We start from the raw sequence: 25,758 nt of genomic DNA on the forward strand, positions 1-25,758 counted from the left end.
TTCCCTTTGTTGCATTTCATGATTGATTAAGTTGATTAGTGTTTCTCTGTCTCTTGTATAGGCTGTGTCTGTACCATCTTGTGTACCATGACAGGGAATGCCCTGGCACTCTCTGGAGCAGTTATGCTGGGTCTACACCTCATTGCCTTTAGCTCATAGAGTGTTTCTTTGGCCCTGACATATTCTTTTGTTTGTTTTGTATGTGTGTGTGGTTCTTCAGTGTTAAGTGCCAAAAATAACACAGCCCACAGCAATGCTATTCTTGAAACCTGAAGATAGAGCCACGATAGTTCGCCGTTGGGCACGATGTGGAGGCGTCTGAGGACACACAGCGTGCTGCAACAGGGTTGGGTGCCCTTGGCAGAGGGAGCCAGTGTTGGCATGGTTTACACTGGTGTTCTCTGTCATGCCATGCTTTGCTTTTTCCCTGGAGGAAGAACTTGTCTTTCTCCAGAATGGAGCCTGTGAATAAGTTAGTGTGGAAATGAAACCAAGAGTGGCCATAGACACAGGGTAGAGGTATCACAACTTTGGGGGGGATGAAGCTGATGGATAGACCACTAGCTGGGATAAAACTGATAATGCTGAAATTGGACACTTTATATTATTTTCAAGTAAAGTGATACTGAAACCATCTGTTTCATCAATCAGAAAGCTGTTTTACCCCATTGGTGTTACAAAAAAATATTTTTTTCTCATTAATAGATACTTTAATATTTTTTAATTGGTTTTCAATTAGGATGGTCCAGTAGTAGGTGCCTAAACGGTCATAGCTGTTTTTCCCATATTTGTTCTGTGGGCTCATTCTTGCTATATTGTAATTTAATGTAGGTGCAGCCAAGTCAGAACATCAAACAGAAATGAGCAGATCCCAAGCCAGTGTAGAGTAGACTCTCTTAGCTCTGTGCAGACTGACATTAATCAGCATTGATGGGATATCATGTCAGAAAAGAATTACTCAGTATGAAAGATTACTGTAAAATAATGAGATTTTCTGGTTCCACCGTTGAGATGGAGTTGCTAACAGTTGTAGATTGAGTATGTGACCCTCTCAGTTTGACATTTGGACCTAGGAAGGGGATTTCTTCTCCAAGTATCAGTCTTTGGAATTTCTCTAGTCAATGTCTGAGAAGAGTTGAAGTTCATATATATGGTTTTGTTGCCTTACTTCTTTTGCTGTTCTCTTTCTAGGCTGTCTACTTTAACAGAAAACAATTTATAGAAGTAGTGATTAAAGTAAAGTTGAGAATGAGCAATTTATTCTCAGGTACAGAATAAACACAACAGGGTATAAATAAGAAAATGAGCAATTTGAATGGATAGGGAATAATCACACAAGTATATAAATAAGAATATGTGGTGAAGTGGCAAGAAAAAAAAATCAGAAGAACAAGATTCTTACAAAATTGCTTATTTGAAGCTTAGAAACTTACCAGAAAAAAATCTGTTACTATTTATAGTACTCCTGATGAAAATTTAAATCCTCCTAGTATTCTGCATGTTGCAACTAAATAGTCATGCATAAATGAAAATAGTAAGCCATAGGAAAGATTAGAAGAGCAGATGACTCTGGATTTATAACTAGATAATCCTGTTGTTAAACTTTGCATGAACAGAAGAAGTATTGTAGCCCCTGATATTTCTTTGATTGAAATAAAGGCTTAGAAATGTTTTTTTTCGCTTTGTTGGTTTCTTATCCTTTGTCAAGCTATTCCCCTAAAATATCTGTCTTTTTGTTGCTGGAGAGCAGGCTTATCTGAAAGCAACTGTTTGAAGTAGAGCATCCTCCTGTTATGCAGGAGAATGCAGTGATCACTTGAGTTCACTTTTTACCAGAGTTACTGGCTCCTTTTCTATATCTGTACATCGTTTTCATGTATGCTTTAAATGTGACTATTTGAAGCAAACAGTGTTATTGAAACCCTGGCCAGTACACTGAATTTGTTTTCTGTGCATGCAGTGTAGTAGCAATTCCTGATTATGCAAGGGTAAGCAAAAGTTTGGAGTACAAGGTCCAACAATAAAAAGCATAATACTTCCTTAACAGTCCACATAGCTGCTTCCAGAGGCAGCCTGTCTAGTGAGAAAACTGACTTCAGTTTCTATAGGACTGGCAGAATTATAGATAATATGCATTACAGAATACATCACTGGGTGGTGACAGGGTAGAAAACTCTTAATTTTCAATGCCTCCTCATGTGTTTTCTGTTACAGGTAAAGACAAGGTGCTTTTTTTCTGTTTGGCTCCTCTGTGTCAATCTCCTTTGTAATTTTGTTTATTTTCCTTCTCTGTTTGTCATTATGAACTCCAGCTACTTCTTTAAGCTCCAAACCAGTGTGGGATTTTTCTGTTCTCAGAACACTTTTTTTGTGTTAAAGTGAGACAATGACCTGAGTTTAGAGTTTTAAGGCTTCTAAATCCTTAGTCAGAGATCAAACTGCAGAAAACAAAGGTCTTCTCTGCTTTTTCAGCAATTTGTGACCAATTTAGTTAAAAATCATTATATTAATAAAACAAAAACCAGTCCAAAAATCATTTGATCATTTGATTCCCTAATAACAAAATTTTTAGTACAAGTACTACTTTGGTCATATATAAAAATCGTATTATGGGTGCATAACTAGCAGTTACAAGCATAGCAATACATTGCAGAGAAATGTGCTGGACACCAAAATGCTTGGCTTGTTTGACACATTAATTTTTTATACTGATGGCGTCGCAGTGAGTTTAAATGATGGATTCAGGTTAAATTTGTTTTATATTTTCAAAAGCTCATTTATATTCTATAAAGTAACAAAAAGAACACTGAGAACTGCATATATGCAGGAAAGTACAGGGGTTCTTACCTGCTCCTGCATCATAACTGATACACAGTTTTGCTTGTAAATTTGTACTGAGACTGACCAATGAGGTAATACTCATCAAGCTAATAACAATTTTTAATACCCAGATTCAAAAAAAAAGTTGAAAGAAATGTGAGAAACCAAGCTAAACATGCATATTTTATAAAACTCTTAAGAAGGAATGACAGATTGTGATTTAATTGCACAAGGGGTGTTTACAATGGCATATGTTCATTAAATTTCACCTGTGTTCCCTGTAGATAGATACATTCATCATACAGCTTTTACCTATCTGTTTACAGGGTGTTTTATCTTAATTTTGTTTACGATTTTGGAATGATTTTTTGGTTGGGATATTATTTAATTTTAATATTGCTCATATTAATGGTCCATTTTAAGGGCTGCCTTTAGATTATTTGACTAAGGAGAGTGAAAACAGGGATTGCAGGAAAAAATGTAAACTTTTCTTGAAAAAAGTCTATAAAGAACCTATCTGCATTTGCTCTGAGTAGTCATGGAATTAAAAGTGCTAAATTAGTAGATTTGCTTGAAGTATTATCTTGAGTTTATAATGCATATTAATAATTACTCTTTTTCCCATCAAGCTCTTTTATTGATACAGCTTATTTCTTCAATTTGTGTAACAATTCTATTTAATCACATTAATTAAACTGGTTTAAGGAATACAGAAAGAGAAGTCCACAAGTATTCAACAGTGTTATTTGTAATTTCTTAGGGATGATTTTTCCTTCAACTTGGTACTGAGACATTGTCCCCTGTTGCTTCCTGAATTGCTGGGTCTGCTTTCCAGTGCTGGCTGTCAAAGACTAGTTCAGTGCCTGGTGTGGAAAACTCTTCACCAGGGGACTGACGGATTGCTCCAGCCTTGCTGCCTTTTTTCCTGCTTTATGCAGAATACAGGGAATGGATAGGATGTTGTAGCTGGCTGTGCAATCATTACACCTGTAAGGGTCTAGCATAAATGGCTATTTTGTTAAGGACTGGAGCTTAAGGTGAAGTGGAGCTTTTTGTGCATTTGCTTTGATCAGAAATATTACTGCATGCACATCTTGTTCCTACAGTTCATTCTGCAAAAAATAAATAGGTGCTCACATGTTCTGATGAATTTTGCTTGATTTAATGTTCCTTATTTAATAATTCTTCTCTTAGGAATGGTCTTACATGGTATTGCTAGCGTGGCATTTTTCTTTTTCTGTCTCAGAAGTCAATGTTCTTCATTGATTCAGTAGGTGAAGTCATCTCTGGGCTGAGCATGACTATGGTAAATAAAATGATTCACAGAAACAGCACAAACACATTGTTATTAACAGCAGCCATACTCCTTGTTTGATGTTTGTTAGTAAGTGGATACTCATTTAAAGTCTCCTTATTGAGTATTACTATAAAAGCTGTAATATCCAATGTTTAATACAATACATACAAACTATGAGCTCCAGTAGGAATATTGAGAAGGAAAGGGATGGAACTGATTTGAAAATCGCTGTCCCCATTTTCATGTACTCCATATTTCTATTAATATTTGTATTGAAATTGTGTAAGTTTACACCGAAAAATACATAAAAGGCTAATTTTATTCCTAATTATTAAAAGCAAACCAGTTTTTATGTCATGACCATAATGGTTTTTGTTCAAATCATAACATCTTTGTAATATTTGAAAGTGAAACTTCTAGCTTATGTTTGGTTTCTTTGCTGTAAATAAATGTGACTTTCTATTAGAAGTAAGAGATAAAAATGAGTGGGACATGGCCATTTAACAGCTTGTTATCTGACCTGAAGTGCTCATCAAGGCTTTCTCTGTAATCAGTGGAGAGAGAATGATCTCCAAAGCACTACTCATACCATCTATTTTAGGCTGTGGTTTCATATTCCCATTCATATAAACAATATCATCACCAAGAGCAGCAGCCCTGCCCTGATGGCTTTTCCAGCCATTGTGTTGTTCCCTAGATGGTAATAAGGTGAACATTTGTGTGACAGAGTGATGATTCTGAAACTCAGCTAGACTAAAAGTGACCTAACAAAAAAACCACACACACAAAACCACCCCCAAAAACAGAAAGAAAAAGGTTTTTGACCCATATAAGAATGGAAATTAGATAGAAAGCTCTAAAAAACTGAATCATGAAAGCATTCAAATCTTTATTTTTTTTAACATGTTTTGAATTGAGATGCTCAGTATGAACTGACTAAATATTTCATTTCCAAGGTATTAGCTAGGATGTTACATTCTGAGTCATGTAATACTTGTTTGTCTCTTCAGTACATCCAAAGAAAAGAGCAGGATGGAACAGTGGCCCTGCAGATACCTGAACAATTGTACCTGTGCATGCAGCACCCGTGCATGATTAGTGCTTGTTTCCCAGTGCACACACATGTGCATTACCAGCAGTGTCACATACAGGTTTTTAGGTTGGGAAAATAGGAGTAGAGCCATTTATTAGGTAAGTTCCTCCGTAAGAAGGCAGTGGGGAAATTTTTCTGGATAAGGGTTGAATAGCTTGGTGCTTAAATTACTTGCTTTTCATGGCCATACGGGTGGATTACACAATCTAAAGTGTATAGTGAAGTTGTAAGAGTGGGAGTTTAAATTACTGAATCAGGGAATTACCTGGGTTAACATTACTGTGCTTTTTACAGAAATGACCCAGGTGATTACCATTATTGGTGCATGCATGGTGCCTGTGGTATCTAAAGCACTCACAAACGAGATCACTCCTCAGCTTCCTTTTAGCAGCAGCAGCACAAACATCAGGCAGATCTGAATTTAGCTGAACTGCTAGATTTCACTGTTTCACTATCAAGTTTATGCGTTCTTTTTGTTTTATAAAAACACTGCACAAAATTAGATTCCATATTCATGCAAATTCTGAATTTCTTGACTACAAAGGAAAGATGAAACAAACTTTAAAAACACTTACTGCTTGGATAGTGTATGTGTCTTCAAAATGAATGTTGCAGATACTGATGTCAGAGGGAGAAGTAAATGCATGGTTTCTCTGTAATTCCTGGAATTTTGGACGGCATAAAATGTGGATCACGTAAGAAGTATTTTACTGCAGAGGCAGCAGCCCTGTCAGTGGCTGCCTGGTCTGTGCATGTGCTGTTGGTATGTGGAGTGCGCCTGTTCATATACCTGCATCTCATTGTGGAATATAAATACAGAGGAAGAAAATTGTGCCATGATTGTGTTTATCTTAGTGAATATAATCCATAATTGAAACTTCAGAAAGTGGAAACACATCAAAAAGTATCCTAGAAAACAAAAGTGAGCTGCTACATCCCCTCTGTAGCCAGCTCTACCTCCTGGGTGTGTCTGTGTTGTCTCAGCTCTCAGACCAGCTCTCAGTTTCTGGCAAGCGGGGAATATATGTGTCAAATACCCATAATGTTTAGGCTGTGTTTTATGGGAGTTGATTGGTCCCATAGTGCTACATGGTGGGAGCAGGCAACCTGAGCTTCAGAGCTGAGACCTGGAGATACAACTGTGAGCACAGATCTTCACCTGGCTTTCCACAAGGAGAGCTGATGGATTCCCAAGATCTGGGCCTGTGTATTTGAAGTTCTTATGCCATGTAGCTGCATTTGTTAAAAAAGAATAAATCAATCACAGCCATCTCTTCTACTTTTATTTTCAGTATGACCAAGTGGCCTGTTCTTTGCAAATTATATTTTAAAAAGGTCTTAAAAGAAATGTGTGGGCCTTCTATAAAATAGCTGTCATGCCCTGGAACTGAGGCAAAAGGCATCACTTTTCACTAGAGGTAGGGAGACAATATAAAACTCAGAACAGATTTTTGGCTGCTTTCCTTCTATTTTATGTATTATTCCTTAAGGTCTGTCCCTGAATCTAGGACGTTTTTATGTACCTGTAGGTAACATTTAAAATTAATGGCAGACTTTCAGTTGAGTTTAATGGTATCTGCTGTATTTTCTCAGATCTCAATTTTATCAGATCTCATTTTATCAGACCTCAAATTTATCAGTTTTCAACTCATCCCTGGATGAGTTGCTCAGTGGATAGTCTGCTGGCAGCAGCAGGCTGCTACTTCCCTTTTCATTGGGGAGGGTGGAGGCATCCAGCATTGAGAGAGATCAGACCAAGATCACAGTGCTTGCCATGAAAGTTAACATCTACCTACGCTTGCCACACTGTTGTATTTTTGCAGCTATTTGTGATATGTGTTTTATTTCAGTCTTTACGTACAGATACCCTTGCTGTAACATTTTTCGGTTATTTTCTTTTGGTTGAGTTCAAGTGGCCGAAAATGCAATTCCTTATGAGTTCAGAAAAACTGGTTGGTTTTTTTTTTAAATACCCATGTCAGCTTCCTACCTTAAATAACCTTCCTTCCTCCTCTGCCCAGCTTTCTTCTTTGGGCTGCAGTACAGCAGTGCCCATGTAGACCATTTGCTGCCTCTCAGTCGACCACAGATGCCTTCAAGAGGACTCTTTAGGAGCAGAGTTAGCTATTTTACGTGCTCTATTTTGTAGCTATCTAGACTAAACTCTTTGGGACGGGGTTTAGCTTCATGCTGTGTCTTGCAGAGCACCAGGCAGGAGTTGTGAGCTGTGTGACAGCTGTAGGTGAAAAGTTCACCATCTGATCCCCTGCAAGTGCTGGCCACTTCTGTGTCTGTTTTGCTCCCATGGTGATCACAGCTTTAGAGTCTGCTTCCTACACACCCCTAAGATCAAACCAAGCTTCTTTCTTTAGTTTTAAGGTGTGTTATGAAGCACATATATTAGATGTAGGTTTTTAATAGAAACACTTCATGGAAACTGGCAATTTGAGAAAAGTATTTTGAAGTTTTAGGAGTGAATTGGTGATACGCTGACAGACTTTTGTGCTTCTGTAATGTCCTATATATTGGGCAGGCAGGTGGTTTAGAGGTGGATCAGGTACTCCTGTAGTCCAGTTTGTTTAGCAAAGGGAGGTGGCAAGATCCAGTTGTCAATTGGTAGTGCCATGAGTTACCGGAGATTTTGTTGCTGTGAAGGAGGGAGAGTCTGGAAATGCCCGTACCAGGTTTTGCTGCATCTCTTTCCTCTCCAGTGTTCAGCATGGCTCAGATGGGGTGTACAGCAGGTGCCTGTGTGGCCCCTCTGAGAAGTGCTGGAGGCCCCTCCTTCCACATGTGCTGGTCCCTTGGGCTGTCCCTGTGGTGTCTGAGAGGTGGTCAAGATTTTAGGATGGGTAACAGTAATAACATAATAATGTAAACAGAAGAATATGACCATATTTTATTGTCACTTACACCTGACTAATGTTCATCTGCAGTCCCAAAGAGATTTGAAATTGTTGTTTCATATTTCTCTGATTGGTACTTTGTGTATTAAATACAGATGAGCATCACATACATATACAATCTATGAATCTATTAGTGATTATACTCTGTAAGTCTCCTCTAAAGGTTTTCTTTTATCATCAGACAGATGCACACATATATTAGGTGTGTGCACATGTGCATCTACCTGATTCTGTTGGTAGTATCGTTTCTGAAGGTCACCACATTTAAATATACATTTGATGGTATGGCAATGAGGTTTGTTTAAGGGTGCTAATGAACAAACTACGTGCTAAAGATCCTTAGCCTTTGCCTTCCAAGTGGTGTTGCAATAATTGAAAACATGCATTACTAGGCCCTTAAAAGTTGGTTCCAAAAACTGTAATTTTGCTAGATTTGCTAGATTCTTCTATGCTAATGTCAAGGAGGTTTGCACTGCCAGTTTATAAATTGAGAAAATACTGACCTATAAACACTCTAATTTTCAGCGGCAGTTCAGTTGCTTCTGTATTCTGCAGACAGGCAGCCTCATTTGGTGAGATTTTGAATTTAACATGCAGATTATCAGGCCTAACCTCCACTTTTCATCAGACAGACCCTCATTTTATATAGTACGGATTAGCAGAGTTTTGAAATGGTTTCTTCAGCCCCCTATCTGATTAGGGCTGGTTTACTGATTTAGAGGATTTTACTTTGTCTCTGTGCCTTATTCTCACTCATATGAGTGTATTTGCTTTACTGCTTGTGGCTGGGTTGTATTACACTCCAAAATCTGTTGATATGGAGGGCTGGGCAAGAGCGTAACAAACCAGTGTTCCTTCAACTCCCTGTCTCCAAGGTAAGGCTAATCAAGTTTTGTTGAAAACAGCAATTGGGGATTGCTTTATGTCCTGTACTTGTTTTTTAACTTGCTGGTGCCAGATGCTTCAGTGCATGCAGTGCCAGGAAGGGACGTGCACTCCCTGGATTAGTGGTGTCACTTCCGCACAAAGGCATTTCAATATTGTTTTTCCCTGATCCAGTAATGAGGCTGACATAGTAGTTGGGACTCCAGACATCATGCTTTCTGTCTCTGAGCTGGATATTAACTTATTCTGTGTTTTCAGCATTTTTCACGTTGTGAGAGTTTTTTTCACATTTCATTATTAAAGAACTTTAACGATCTTTTCTGATTTGAGTCCTGTGCCTTAGTCACTTCTTTTATTACCTGCTGTCCTTCTGGCTGAAAAGAAACAAGATAAGTTTTCATCCAAACCTTACAGTGTTGTTTTTTAGTCTTTGTGAATATCTAGCCATGTACACTTCACAAGTTTTAATGAAGTAAAAATTTGGGGGAGGGTGCACTTTTCTAACAGCAGTTCTACTCTTTGAAGTAAAACCATTCTCTCTACACATGCGTGCTTTCCTATGAAAGGTGATAACATTTTATTTTAAAAATAGAAAGCATAGCCCTTGTGGCTCTCCAGTGGCACAGTCTGAACATTGACTAAAGTATTCTTCAAAAAGCCACTGGGGATTTATTACTCCTGATTTACAGCTGGAGAAAATGGGGAGGCAGTTTAGTAGGTAGCAGTACTTTCACTCTGGTTGAGAACACAGATTGGATTTGAGAAATGGGTGATTCTGAGCCTTGTGCTCCTTTTCACTAGGGCACAACCTGCCACAGTGGAAATAGGCAGATTAAACCTCTTAGATGATTACAGTTGGTTTAATGCTTTTTGGTTGGTATTATGTATCTGTTCTGTTCAGAGATATCAGTGAGAAATCACGAAACCTGTAGCTTACATTTAGAAATTTGGTTGGACTGAGTTTCTGCAACTAGAGATGATGCAGTGCAAAATACATCCTTCAGTAGGATACCCTGAGGGTTATGGCACTGGGTTAATACTTGATTTCTGTTCTCAGACCTATAAAAAAAAAAAAGGGTAGGGAAATCGCTTATGTGCTCAGAGTCTGATTTGTTCTGTCACTAAATTGGGAAGAATGATAGTTAGCCTATTCTCCGTATTTTGAGACCTATTAAGGACTTGAATTAATTACAGACATATGAATGCTATGGCTCTGTTGGGGAGGTTGTTAGTACTGAGTTAAAAATGGAAATTTGCTGAAAAAAGAGTAACATTAGCAAATGTTGATGAAGATAATTTGCACTTTAAAAAGCTAGTTGTGTTTGCATAAATATGTGCATATGTGCACACACACGAAATACATGTAACATGATTATATAAGCAAATGAGCTGTTTTCGTGTGGGTTTAAAGCTTCAGCACTTTATGCTTCCACAGACTAGTGGTGTTCACTTGCACTCTGTTTGAAAGTGAAGTAAACAGACTTGAGTCTCTGCCTGTTTCAGACCTTGGAATTTGGAGAACTTGGAAAACTCATTTATGGTGTTTAATCTCACTTGAACAGGTGCTCATGATGAGTTTTGGTTTCTGTAAAAGTCGAGAGGGATCAGGTTGGGCAGATGAGCATCCACCCAGGGTGATACAGAACTGAAGTGCCTTATCTTCTGATTTTGGCCCTTGCCCCTATGTGCAAACCACCAGAAGGTTCATATATATTAGCTTGGAACGCAGACTTGCACAGAATATTGTTCTTTTTGTATCAATTACTTACTTTTTAGACAGTGCTAGCTTGCACACACCAATCAGGCTTGGACCATGTTGTGGTAGACATTGTAAAATATAGTAAATGGTAGCATCTGCCTCTAAGAGTTTTTATCCTAAAATAATAAAACTCAAGATCCTGAAAACATGCTGCATTTATGTAAATGCCTCTGATACCAAGCAGAAATTTATAAATGCTCTGTGCTGCTCTGATTATTGTATAATTTACTATAACAATATATACTTCCACTCAGTCAGAAATCTACTGTATGGTTTTATATACAGTTTAGAGCAAAACAAAAATATTAGCATGAACCAGTTCCAGCAAAAGCTTGGGAGAGAAAGCAGGAAAGGAAAATACCTTTATTTATCCAAAACAGCAAGAAGTTTGAAAGGCAAATGTCTTCAAAAAGAGGGGTTGATTGAAGACTTGACCATTGGAATGGTCTTCACTCCTTATTGTAAGTTTATAACTTCTAAAGCATTAAAAATTCCTTTCAGCCATGTTATTTAAAAAAAATCTGAACTGATTTAACTCTCTTTTTTTCATGCAATGTTACTGCTTTAAAATAAATCTTTCTTGAGTTTGCTCGTGATCATAATTACATTTTTTGTGAAGGTGTTTGTGATGACAGTCACAAAGGAGTCATGGTTGCTGGAATTCATTATGAAGCAGGAATAAAAGATACTATAGCTGTCAGCTTTGTCTTAAAGCAGGCAAATTACAGATTTCTCTCTTAGGAAACAGGTAAGGACAGAATACCTGGAGAAATAAAAACTGAGAGAAATTCAGTTAGCTCTGTAACTTTAACAGATCTATAACTAGGAAAATATTGTCCACAAAATAATTGGTTCCAAGTCAATTCACTTATCTGCTGATTGCCTGCGATTGCAGCTCTCCGTGTGCAGCAACTCCTAGATATGTTCTCAGAATTTTGTTAAAAAAACCTGAATTGTAATGAATTTAAGGCAGAAAGGTCATTTTTATTTGAGAGAAAATAATTTTATGTTGTTTACTCCAAGTTAATATTTGGCATTGGGCTAGAAGTGAATTATACTGGGCAAAGGTCAACATTACATAGCTGAATCTCATGTCTATACACAGTTAAGGCTACATATGTTTTTTTCTCACCAAGGCAGTTTGTCACAGTGTGATCATGGTAGTTATCTCAAGAAAAGGAGAAAAACCACTTAGCACAGAAACTTGAGCTGCTGGGTTTTCCTATGTGATATATAAATTTTGCATTTTTTGTAAATGTGTTGTACACACAAGCATCACAAAGATTCATTGGTACATTCTGTAGTATGTATGCTGTAGGAAGTGTTGGAGACATGCAAGTTTAAGGTAATTTAAAGGGCACAAATGGATGTGGCAGAGACAAGCCCAAACAGTGTATGTGTTAATTTTGGGATTTTTTTGGTAGAGGAGTACTGTGCTACTACTTGTCTAAGTGTGTACACGATAGCTGCAAGGAGAAAAAGTTGATTTTAAGTAAAGGGGGAAGTTATATAAATTTCGAATATTTAAAAACAATCTAAAACTTAGACTGTGTATTATTTTAACTCATCTGAAAATGTGTATATTTTGCTGATACATTTTATAGCTGAAAACTAACACTTTTTAAAAGACTTTTGTGCTTTGTGTGCAGGTATATGTCTCGAGTCCATGGTATGCATCCAAAAGAAACTACACGTCAGCTGAGTTTAGCAGTCAAGGATGGTCTCATTGTGGAAACCCTGACGGTGGGGTGTAAAGGGTCAAAAGCTGGTATTGAACAAGAAGGATATTGGTTGCCAGGAGATGAGATTGTGAGTATAAAGTCTTTGAGAAAATAAATCACGATTTCTGATATCTTAGCATGAAAGTTGTTTTAATTTATATTTAAAGCTATTTATAGATTCTGTGTTGGTGCTCGTGAGCAGGGAAGTAATGCGCTCTTAAATTTTTTTAACCTTTTCTATTCCATAGAAGCTTGCTCTTCTTGAATTCTGAGTTTTCTGCTATGAAAAACTGGCAAAGTCTTTTACTCGGTTATCCCTCACTTTTATGTAGTATTCTCTTCGACAGTTATACAGGAAGACAGTAAATATTATTGGTATTACTTGAAATCCTCAGACGTTCTCAAATCCCAAAGGTGGTGCATTAAAAAAAAAAAAAAAGAAGTCTAGAACTTTTGATTAATCTTTCTTTAATCTGAATCTGAGGAGCAAAGAACTCCTTTTCAGAAATGCAACATGAAATTATAGAATTATATGCAAAAACACATGAAAAGATGTGTTTTGCTGATATTCATGAACACCAGGGCATTCAATTAGAATGGATTTTTGTAGCAAATTAGCTACAGGCATCCAAATACTGTTCCAAATACTAAAATACATTTAAATAGGTTGGAAGTTACGTGAAGGGAAGAAAAGCATGTTTTTGATATCCCTCCATAGCTGAGGTGGAACACACTCACAAAGTGAGGGTTGTCACAGAGACCAGGAAAAAGCTTGCACAATAGCTTTGTCTTGTTTGGAAGTCCCATCTCTCTATTTACAAGACAACATTTTCCTAACTTTAAAAAAAAAAGAGTTTTGGAAAGCTTTAAAATACCTGAACTAGGAACTATTGCTTTGGAATATAAATTGCATTAAATACTGATAAAAGGGTCAGCATTGTCTCAGACATAGCTAATACATTAAATTTATAGGAAACCCAGAAAAACTCTAAAAACCACCAAAACACTCATTGGAATATTGCAGTTATGAGTAAGATCCTGAAAGTGAAACAATGTATTATTTTTTGTTTTGTGGAAACAAGCAATATCCATAACAGAAGACATTATCGTCAAAATTATCCCACTTACACTAATTTAAAGCATTGAAATACCTTAATTTCAATACATTGTATTTAATGCACATTATGTCACTGTAAAGATTCTCATTCTAATTTCATTAGAAACCCTCTAGGGAACCTTTAAAGGGTATGTTACTATTCTCCCTGGGAGGAGACATTTCAAAACTTCAGCTTAGCTCTTTTAGGTATTTCTTGCATCAGTTTTATCTGTTTAGAAGTGATATTAACTGTGTAAGCTCAACAAGACATAAAGCCTCAGATCGTGGTTATCTCAAGTACTCTGTATGTTTGTTTCCTCTATTGCTAAGAGAAAGGAAAAAAAGAAAAAAAGAATCAAAATGCCTCACAATAGCCATTTCTTATATAGTCATTCAAATAATGTTCCTGCTGCTTATTAGCAACATTTGTTTAACAAAACTTGAAAGATAACCAGCCTGTAAATTCCCTGTGAGTCATTAGAATTACACAAATATTTTATTTCTGAGAAAAAAGCGTCGTCTTTGACTTGACTGAAGATGCTGTTAAAGTCACGTTATGAATAACCCTTTAGTTAGAAGCACTGACTGCATTTTCAGCATGACTGCTAAGCACTGATACTTTGGGCTGTGACCATATGTGTAGTGGCCATCTCAGTAGTTCAGAGCACCACACTTGACTTAACAGTTTTATGCAAAAATAAGAATCAGCTTCTGATCCAGGCCATACTGCAATAGTACCCAAACCCCAACTTTTTGACCCTAATACTGAATCATAATGCTGCAGACAGATGAAGCAAAACACATTGATTTGGTATAAAGTCATTCTCTTTGTTCTTTTATTCAGAAAGTTTTAATGAGTAACAAAGTGACATTGTCATCACTCGACATCAGATCAAGTATTTTCCATTCTTCGAAAATTGGTGCAAACCCATGAAGTTTGGTATGTTCCTGCTTTGGACACACTGGAAGGTTTTACAGAGGCTTTGTCTGCACTTGATCAAGAAGCAGTTTGTAGTTCTTTGTAATTCAGCACTGCTCAAATCTGGTACTAATGACTGTTGAACCATGAGCTCAAGTTACATTTCAGTGAGGGCAAACACATTGAATTCTTTTTGGAGGTTCGCTTGGAGGAGATGGAACTCTATGAAGCAGGGTTATTAATGTTAAAATAGGGATTTCAGGCTCATCGAACTTTAGCACTTGACATAATTGTCAAATTTGGTTTGACTGGTACTACTGGAACTTGGAAAGCTCATAATGGAAAGAGAGGACTTAAGAACCAATCCACCACCCACTGACACCAGTGCTGGAATGCTTTTGGATTGTCAGAAAATACAGGCTGCCCCAAGGAGATAGTAAAGGGACACATTCTTATCATCCCTCCCCCCTTTTTTTATTTGAGTATTTGCTTGGTGTTTTTTTACACTTTTGAAGTTTTGGATCTGAATTTTTGTAAGTAAAAAAATTACTGGCCTTGGCCACAAAACTGCTGAGCACCTTTGTCTGTTACTGTGAGAGGTGCCTGACTAGAGGATGCCACAGGACCTGAAAGTACTGGTTGTGATGGTGACTACAGACTGATGGCTAAATAGTGACAATAATTGAAAGTATAGAGATTATGAAAACACAGCTCTATTTGGAAAAGATTCATTTGATAATCTGTGGTGCTTGCTTAGGGGTTTCCAAACATTTGCCCTATCCAATAGGCTGACATAAAGATAGATCTATGCAGTAAGGACACGATCTCTGATGGGGTTACTCTTAGCCTTCAGAAAAATTATACTGCTTTGCTCTCATTGTTCTGGTAGTATGTTGAAGATGTGGTAAAAAAATTAAGCAAAACCTCATATATTTAGTAATATCATACAAAATAACAAGCTGAGGTACAAAGACAAAACAGTTTGAGGGCATCAGGAGGCTCTTCCAAAAGGGACAGCTCATGAAAATTAATGTTCAGAAAAACTGGGAAAAAAATAATGATCATATTTAAGAGTATAAAATTATTCTCTTTTTCTGTCAGATACATGTGGGAGAAATATTTTTATATAAGTTAGTAAATTTAAAATGTGGTGTCAGTAGCAAAATGTACTGTATTCCAACTGACATTTAAGGGTTGGTACCTCTACAAGAACTTTGCTCCAAATATTATACCTCCAGGGCTTGTGCAGGTATTCATTTTGTTTGCTCATTTGCCAGATGTTTTGCACATTTTCAAAATGTGTTCTCATCTTACAGGCGTTCTTATCTTGCAGATGATTAATGCATTTGACACAAAATAAATGAGAGAAGAATTTCTTTTGCATTTTTATTCAGGATTTTGGTTAGGAATTTTGCATTTTTCTGTTTGTTGATGCCATTACTATACAATTGAACAAAATCTCTTCAGCTTCTTGCCTTGCAAGGGAAATGTCAGTCCTGAAGTCTGGTAATGGAAGTTTACTTTTTTCTTTCTTTCTAAATGCTTTATTTCTATTTCTCACAGAACTTCTGGAATTTGGACATTCTACTTACTATCAGCATAAAAAAAATCCCCTTTCTCTTTGGATTTAGAAAAAAAAATGGCAAATCAGTGCTGTTAACTATGTTTTCAGTGCAGTTGATAAAATAGAAAGGAAACATAGTTCTTCAAGAAAATAATAATGAATCTTCTTACCTATTCATTACTATTTTCTGATATGCCATGATTTTTATGTACTTTTATCTGTGTAAAATAGTACTCAGTCTAACCCCAAGGAAAGAAATTGAATTTAAGTACCGATGTCCTGTGGCTTTGTGGGCGTGTTAGATACAGTTTTTAGGGTTAGTTTGTCTTACTCATTTACATTTTTCTACAGACAGTGTGCACTGAACTATTTTGAGCATTTAATGTGCTAATTCTTCTCCTCATGATTAAAGTCATAAAATTGCTCTGACCCAGAGAAAGGCTTTATAAATATATAATTTCAATTTTCATGTGTTCATAAAGCCAAACAATATTGTGCTCTTCTAAAATGGAGATGTGTTCATAACACGAGTTCGTTGTTTGCATCTGATTGCAACACATCCCACAGCACTGCTGTGGTTTAAAAGTGGTTCATAGTGGCCAAATTCCCTAATGAGATGTGAAGAGTGAGGCTTCACACTTAGTTAAGGCACTGGGAGCTATTTCTTCACTGAAAAATGCATAAAAGGTGATTATATTTTCAAGAAATTACTCTTTTACAGTGTTCTGTTTTCTGATCATTTAATTGATTGCTTATAGAAAGAGCCAGCAATTCTTCTGGCTAGTTAAGTCTGACTTTGGAGGTCAGTTACAGTCATTTTCCTGTTTATTTGGTCCTCTCTCTATCTAAATTATTGCCTTTCCAATTCTTCCCTCTAAAGATGTTTTAGTTTAGTGGAGAGGATACTGTTTGGAGGGGAAGTTTCATTGCTTTTTCCTGTTTTCAGAAAACATTACAGATGCAATGTGGTTTTTCCCAACACACACATGTATTCTCAGTGTGCTAATTCATTACTGGGGATTTTTCCAGGTATTTTAAATGGAGAAAGTACTGGTGCTTGCCCAAAGCAACACCAGATAAGTCACAAGGCTGCCTAAATAGTCCATCTCTCTGCTCTGTCTGTATTCCCATCATTTTAACATTTGTAGTAACCCACTGTCAGCATGGTGAGTCTTGAAGGTGATTTTGTTAACCCAAGTGACCTTAGGCACACACCCAGTTATTTTTGTGATTTGATGTGTTGCAGGTTCAATTTTACTAGGATCAGTCTCTAAGAAAGCAGTATTTTTGGCTGTTATGTTTGTGTTAATCTAAATTACTTTAGATTGAGCAAAGGTTTGATTCCTTGCTTGCCATGCTTAATTGCTTTTGTAATTATATTGATTTTTCCATGCTAGGTCAGTATTGGTAGCCAGAAGCTGTTTTTTGAACTGTCTATGTCATCTTGAGTTTCCATAAATATGAAGATAATTGTAAAAAGCTTAAGAACTGTCACTGTGAGGGTTTGAATCTTTTCTGTACACAAAATAAATTTTAAATAATAAAAATCTCCAAACAACAACAGACAAAACCAAACCTCAATCCAAAACCAGCTTGAATAGCTACCAGTTCCTTCTAGCAAGCTAGGGGCTTCTAAATAACTAGGCTGAGGAATGGTTTTAATGTGCATCCCATTCATTTCAGTTAGGAGCAGAAGGATAATATGAAACAGCAATAGTGACAGCCAGTGCCTTCATCATGAAAGCTCTTACAACTGGAGAGCACAAAGAGGAAGAACATGTCACACCAAATGAAGAAAAATCTCCTTCAGTGTTTAAAAAAAATTCTCCATTTGCCTTATCCATCTGTATGGCCTTTAATGTAAAGTCCTGTGTTATTTCACTGATCTAAAGCCAAACATAGCCCAAGCCATATTAGTTAATATTTTTCACATATTGAAGAAATTGACAATTTTCCAGGCTGGAATGTTCCAGATAGATTCCTAATTATTGTGAAAGTACCAGTGTTCTTTTACAGTTGGTGATTCACTGATGCAAAGAGTTAATGATTGATCCCATGAGAGAAAAAATTCAAACTGGCTTCCATCCCTTATTACCACACATCAGGGAGAGTATGAGGAGGCTTTGAGGTCAGGCCACAGACCAGCTTGGTCACACAAGAACACTCAAGGAAGATGAGCTTCTGAAACTCTTTGAATCTTTCTTTTTTGTCTGTCTTTCCATCCTGTAAGGTCCCATCATTCAGAGCTTAATTTTTCAAAAGACTGCCATTAAATCAATCTGCCATGTGCTAAATACAATGATTTTCTTGCAAATTATTGTCAGAAACTGCAGATGTGATTCTGCTTATTAATAAACCAAAAATTTAGTGGATATGTGAAAGTTCAGAAAAGCAAATATTTTCAAATCATCAAATCAAAGCATGGACTATTTTGTCCTAGAGAAGCGAATTAGAATTCTGAATTCCCAAGTCATGGATGAGAAATTCTTTCTGCATTAAAGCCAAGACCCTGTTCTGTCTTTGGATTGAGGCTGTTAACATGCAGCTCATGAGAGTGGCCTCACAGCCATTCCAGTGGTTCTTCCTGCCTCCAGATGGGTTAAGAATAGTAAGCAATTCTCTGCATTCCTTTTCCAATCTTGTTTTTCTCTTCCCATCTGTTCAGGGGTATTTATTTTCTCTCCTCTGCTCATCCTTATTTTTTTTCCTCTGGAAAGGGAGTTCACACTGTTTGCAGAATCTTCACCTTACTGAAGGTGACACTAGTAGACTCCATCTGATGGCAGAGAGATGCTGCTTCTTTTAAGCTGGTGAAACAACCTTGTCAGCATCTTCACTTGCCTCTCTCAGCTTTGCCAACTTGACTTTAAAAAATTCAGTTGATGTAATGCTGTATTCTTCTTTGAAGCTTTCACTCTCCATTCTGGAGTTGAGATACTGATAATGTTGTTCACAGATTTCACAAAATGTTCTTTTCTGATTGGAAGGGTGTTCTGAAGAATGAGAATTTACCTATTGGTTTGAAGTAAACTAGTCAGACTAGTCTGTGTGAAGGTTCCATTATGGGATTTAAATTATGCTAACAGAATAATGACAGAGATCAGTCTATCTTGAGTTTGTTCTGAAAATACGCATCTTGCACCTTTTTGTGCCCACCCTGACCTAGTAGTGTTGTTTTTATTAACTTTGTGGGTTCAAAATGCTCTGTATCTCTGGCAACTGATTTGAATCTTTTATTATTATGTCATGCTGGTCACTAAATGAAATGTCATTGACTTTTATGGGCTTATTAATATTCGTGCTTCATTCACAATAAAGGCAGTCCTCGTGCCTTTCTGACAGCTGAAACAATACCAGCCACACTTACAGCACAGGACACATGGGCAAGAGATTTAAGGAACCTTTGTAGGAGGGAGGTTCTGCTGTTGGTTCAGATGAAGTGTTTCTGTGTGTGCTGAAACATCAACCTAAAGAAACACTACAAAATAAGACCAGAGAAGCAATGTAAACATATTTTAAGCAAGAAAAGGGAAGAAGACCATTTTTGTTCACAGTTCTTGAAAGGAGACTTGGAACTACAAGAAAAGAGATGGTTTATTTCTAGTCTGGATTCACCTTCTTTCTAGGGGAACAAAACCATAATGAGGAAATAAAAGGCATTGCACCTGATAAATACTTCACTCCATCACTGATTTATCTCCCTAATGAAAATAGCCTACAGACCTCCTCTTGGCTCCACCTAAGTCAAAATTTGTGACATTAATAGCAGAGTGAATCCAGTTTCTGAGGAGATAAGCTGAAAGTTTCTGTTAACCTTGAACTCTCTTGGAACGTAAAGAAAGAAAAAAACATTTTCACTTGAAATTATTTCCTATTTCTAATATCCTGGAAGAGAATACTTGTATTGTCTCACCTTAAATCATGTACACTGCTACTACCCAAACACGATTTTCTTGGGAAGGAAATTGAGATTTATTCATTACTTCAGGAGCACATCTCATCTGAGATAAGTGTGACAGGGGTTTAAAGCAGTTAGTTTGGCTGCTGACGTGCTACTACACTTCTTGAAAAAAACCTCATTTCTTTAGCATTGGGACCTAGAGCCTGGCTCTGTACTTTGGGGCCTATCACCCCAAGTTGTCCAGAACACAGCTGCAAGGTAGGAAGGGGAATAAAAATCTACCTGTCCTGGCACGAATCCAGAGAAGACTTGGGTGGTTTCTGCCAGAAACTGAAGACTTCTAAGAGAAACTGGCAATAAGTTAATTAGACTAACTTAGGCTTGCAGATTAAATTCAGTGAAAGAAAGCCAAAAGTGTTCTGAGAGTATGTGGAATTGTCTGCAGCACCTGAATCTTCCTGCATCAGTGCATCATTAGAGGAAGCAGTTACCGGTGAAGAAAGTAGAAATGGATTGTTACAAGCCCATAAATACATCTGTGTTTTAATATGCACTATGGAGAAGGACATTTTGGTCTCTCCCCTGCCTGATGATTTTGTGTTGGTTCTTTTTAGAATAGAAAGAGTTTCTAAAATAAGAGAATTTAAAAATCATGTAAAACAAGAAATTCCAATTAATTGCTGAGGTACTAAAACTTAGGCCATAATTAACAAATAAATAAATGTACTTGAAATAAAGCAAGATGCCTCAATAGTTGTGAGGACGTGAATCATAATTACTTTGGATTTCTTTGTGATAAAATATGAGTAATGAATACCTACAAAGTGTCCTACAGAGTCAGTTTATGGGAATCCATTTTAAAGATAAAGCCCAGGTCAACAAAGAAAAGAATCTATAAAGGCAACTGATCTGAATGAATAGATTATCCTGTCTGTAAAAGCACACATTGTAGCTACCTGCTGTGGTAGTTTTCTAGAAAAAGAAGGAGAAGATAAAGTGAAACAATTTTCACAAAGGGATTCTAGCTGCTGAAGTCTTTTTGGCTTTGAAAGAGAGATGTATGCATGTTTATTTGCTGAGCACTTTTGATGAGCAAAAGCAGTAGGAAAAACATAGATGCAAAACAGGAAGAAATATATCTAGTAAACACATGGATACAGGAAAACTGCAGGGGAGAAAATAAGCTTATTTTGATGCTGAATTTACCCCAAAGCATTGCTCTAGCATTAAATGTAAAACATGTGATGATCTAAGAAACTTTTATCATTGGAAAGCAATTGTCCTGATCAAATATGGATCCTTTACAGCAATGATAAAAGGGAAATACTTTATTAAAGGGCTAACTCACCATTTACCTGCTGCAAAGATGGAGTAAGTCCTCTGAGCCATCAAGGAATTAATCACACCTTTCTCAGTTTGAAGCCTAACCTTTTCATCATTGTTCTGATGAAAAGATAAAAGCAGATTACTGAAGGCAAGTTTACAGGAGGATTCATGCTTGCTAAGGAATAGATGGAGCCAGGGATGTGGCATGAAGAGAAGGCTAACCCAAAGGGCAGTAGGAAGACTGCCCTCACAGCAGGCTAAGGCCTCTGGTCAAAAACATACACAGTGTCCCCACTGCATTTGAAAAAATACTGGGAATGGTGTTTCATGACACATTATGTTTGTTCAACCCAGGTATTATTTGGTGCATGCTGGTGTCTGAGTGGAAACCAGTACATCTGCCAGAAACCCCTGATAATCTGGAGATTCTTACTGGCTACTGTACCCAGCGAGGTACAGCCTGTTTAAAATAGAGGCCAGTGTGCACGCACCACGTGCACTTATACTGCCTGAAAAAAAAAAAGGAGTAAGGCTCCAATCTCTGCAGTTCTACAGATAATCAGCCACACTTTGTAAACTCCTCTTACTACAGAGCAGTTACTTGGAAGTTGAACAGAATTGCAAAAGCAGTGATAGATGGGCAAAGGGGGGCATTTCAAAGCTGAGCTAAATGCTGGTTTAGCATTTCTGCAGCTCATAAGGGCTGCTAACAACTGCTCCTGTCCAAGCCTGTTTCAGGCTGCCTTTTTTGTGGGGCACAGATTATGGTATTTACATCTTGAGAGAAGTACAGAACAGACCAATGAAGTGGGCAGTAGCTATTTGCAACAAATATACAAGTAAGAAGCATTTCTTCAGGTTTTTTGCTGGAGGACAGAAGTCTCATAGGTAATGCACCCCCACCACGGTTCCTGATATTCATGAGTCATAGAGATGTACTGCAAGGTTTTAGCAATTACCTTTAGTAAAGCTCATGTCTAATTGAGAAAGCTTTGATGGAGCAGATGCTGCCTGAAAAAGACAGAAAGGAACTGATTTATTAAGAATGGAAAACGTGTTTAGACAGAAATAGATGCTGCTTTGTGGGGGCATAGGTTCCTGCAGCATACTCTGAGTCCTCTTAAGGAGAGGACCCGGATACCAGAGAAGAGTAATGAGATGGTAGATACATCCATGCTAGAATGCAGTACCACCACTTTTTAGTATAATAAAGGCTTTTAATTTACAGCAGAAAATTTGAAATATGAAAGATTAAGTAGAGAAGATAGGAATTACTTCCCAACAGCAGATGATGATGAATGCACGTTGCAAAACCTAAGCAAAATCAAAGATGTGAAAAAAAAAAAAAAAAAAAGCATCATTCATGTGCGAGGCATTTATTTCAGTGTATCTTTCTACTTGATAGGGACTGGTGGTCAGCTTTGTTGGGTTCCAGTGAAGAATTGCTGAAGGCCAGCAAAGAAACCTAACATCAAAAAACAAGATTTTAAAAGCTTCTCTTTTAGTTGAAGGGGGGGAAATGTGAAGAACTCTGATGTTAAAGCTGATAGAGGTGAGAAGAGATGGAAGTGTTCCTTATGGCTGTTCCCAAATCCTAAAATACCAGAATCCAGAACATTTGCTTCAGAAATTATATCTTTAAATTGAGCATGGCCTATCTCATTACATGTTAAAGAAATAGGAATCTAAGAAATAGTAGGAAATCATTTATTGGCATTCTTTAAAGGGTTATGAAATAGTCATGGAAAGATTACACTAAAATCTTGGGCTGGTGATTTGAAGATGTCTTGAAATAAATGTAGCATGCAAATACTACCATTTTTAAATAATTTGTATTTTGTAAACGACTTCTTTCTTCTGGCATGGACCTCTTTGCCATTCTAGATTCCACCTCTGTGACAGACCAAAATTGTTACAATACACAGTTGGTGAAGTCTGCTGTGTGTCTGCAAATACTCTTCCTTTAGACCAGTGAAAAACTGCTCTAAGTTTCTTATCCACTGGACAGCTGGAGCTCTAGGGACTGTTAAAGCATAGACACCATGCAGGGCTGACAAGGAGTTTGTGCACAGGTGGGTCTGAATGAAAATCCGGTGATCTGGAAGGAGCTGTGTGTACGTGAGTGTAGGGGGGAGAGAGAGAGGAACACCACAGCAGCATGCACGTTAAAGAAGCTCTGGAGAAGCACTTAAAACAGAACACCTGGGGGAAAAAAACGTGCAAAGAGTGCTATGGGACAAATGCCACACAGGAAATGCTGGGAACCATGAACTCCATGGGAAATTTTTCCTTCATTTGCATCATATTGAATTTAGGACAACAGAACTGTATGTATATTATTCTCAAATAAACATGATTGTGCCAAAGGGGTAACTGACTTATAACTGTCTTTCCCATATATGTGACCCTTTTTTTTTTAGCTTACTGGTTGGGTCCAAAGGATATCCATAATTTGGATTGTTTGGGAAATCTAGTTCAACAGTGTGAAACCAGCAAATCCCCATAAAGGGGAGTTTCATGAATAGAGTTTTGCTTTTTTCCCCCTCCCTTTTCCTCTCTCCACCTGATAGTAGAGTGACTTAATACCGAGTATCTGGGCTACCATTAAGGGACTTGGAGAAACCAGATTAACAGGTAAGAAATGAGCTATGTTAATGGAATGTGCATTATAAAAAGGCAAAGTGGTCCTTTTAGACAAAGTGTAAGAAAGGAGGCTATACTGTTTTCGTGTGCTATGCCTACATATATTTTATATGAAAATGAAAATTTATTACTTGTTTTAACATATTTTTTTTTTTTACAATAATTACGGGCTTGCTGTGGTATGGAAGTGACCTAATAGTTACAATTGTGACCTTTAAGTTATTGTTAATTTTACTGTCAGTATGTGCTTCACATCTCCTACTTAATGGTATGCTAATTGTACAGCAGGATGTCACATTCTCCAACATACAGATTCCCTATTTCAATTACAGCTAAGTAAATCTCCATTACTAATGAGTAAGCATTTCTTTTCCATGTACATTTGCATTATAATGGACATTTTCTTTGTGCACTAAAATTATTCTTTCCTTGACAACAACTATGTATTTTATTTTACAGTAAAGGCTACGACATGATGATTCATTCCTTTCTGTTGGGTTTATCTGTATTTAAATTGTCAAATGTTCTGGATAGCCTGACATTTTCTATTCCGTGTTATTTTTCTGTACTTACAGAATAAATGTATGTATTTTCTTTAAGACAACCTACTTAAGACAAATGACAAACAAAAGTAAGCTTACGTACCGGTCATAAATTAAGTTGTATTTTTGAAATTGTTGCAGTGCTTCGCTCATGTTGCTGAGAAATCTCAGCTATTTATGTCAGTGCAAAGTGACCTTTATGATACAATGTTTGACAGATTTGAATATAAAGAACAAGTGACCACATGTGACCCATATGATTGCAAGATCCCACTCTGCTTAACAGAGCATAGCTCTTTGGCTATTACACGCAGTCCCCCAAACACATTTGCTGCCCGGCTGATGCATAGATTTACAAACACAGCGGGCAGCTGGGCAGAACGAAGGGGGAAGGCCTCCCGTTGGATCTGAGTTAGGCACCTTTGCTGCCAAATCCTCTCCCTCTCGGGGCCAGTCACTGGTGCCGCTGAACCAAAGGCAGCAGAGGATTCCCTTTGTCTGCCAGCACAGTGACCTGGGAGGCCTTCCCTGCCCTGCGTCAGGAAACGGAGTCCCTGTGGCGGAGATCCTTCCTTCAGTCTGCGTGGCCCTGGGAAAATGTCTCACCTTTTATACACAAATACAGACTGTGAGTTTTAATCATAGCCTAACCTTTGATAATATGCAGCAAAGGTGTTGCTTTGATTTTGGTGGGGCCACTCCCTATGCAGTAAATTATGTTAGAAGGATCTTTTTTAGATGCCCAGAGAAGGTTTATGTATCAAAGAGAGTGCATTAATTAACAATCATTAATATTCTTGATGATTTTTAAATTGGCCTGGTGGTGGGTGTGTATATGGATAAGAATGATGGGTGCTGGGTTCTTTTAATCATATTTGGGATATTTTAAAGAAGTAAAATGTGGTGAAAGTGTCAGGTAGCATTCCAGGAATGCAGGAGGAAATGTGTGCAACCAAAAGTTAGAACTAACAGATTGATTTCCTGGTCACTGTGCATGAATTCTTTCTAGCCTTGTGTATATCCTGATAATCAGATGGCTTACAGTATAGATACAAAGTTTGTTTTGTTTTTATTTTGAAAGGCCTACGGTATGCAGCCTTTTTCCCAGACAGCAGCAAAAAACAAGGTGAACAATTTTTGCACTATGTGGTTTTGAATTCTGTCATATTTTCTATTACGTTTCTGTCTTCCATTAGGATAGCTTAGTCTACTCTCTTAGCCACCACCATCATCCATATCACTCCCGGTCCCGGGTTCAGTGTGCGTGCCGTGTGTCCGGCGGGCTC

At 37.4% G+C, this 25,758-nt stretch overlaps 1 protein-coding gene across 3 annotated transcripts in view; it reads left to right on the forward strand.

Moving 5' to 3' along the window:
• ZMYND11 (zinc finger MYND-type containing 11) overlaps positions 1-25,758 on the forward strand; it is a 106,473-nt gene that overhangs the window by 49,560 nt on the left and 31,155 nt on the right. For 2 of the 3 annotated variants that reach the window (XM_008629660.2, XM_017728921.1), the window contains exon 3: positions 12,410-12,569. In XM_008629660.2, the coding sequence (XP_008627882.1) occupies positions 12,410-12,569 (160 nt within the window). Of the gene's footprint in view, positions 1-12,409; positions 12,570-25,553; positions 25,599-25,758 lie in introns of all 3 variants that reach the window. The other variant, XM_008629659.2, reaches the window with a different exon arrangement.

Source organism: Corvus brachyrhynchos, unplaced genomic scaffold (genome assembly GCF_000691975.1).
Source record: "Corvus brachyrhynchos isolate BGI_N302 unplaced genomic scaffold, ASM69197v1 scaffold52, whole genome shotgun sequence".
Classification (NCBI taxonomy): Eukaryota; Metazoa; Chordata; class Aves; order Passeriformes; family Corvidae; genus Corvus; species Corvus brachyrhynchos.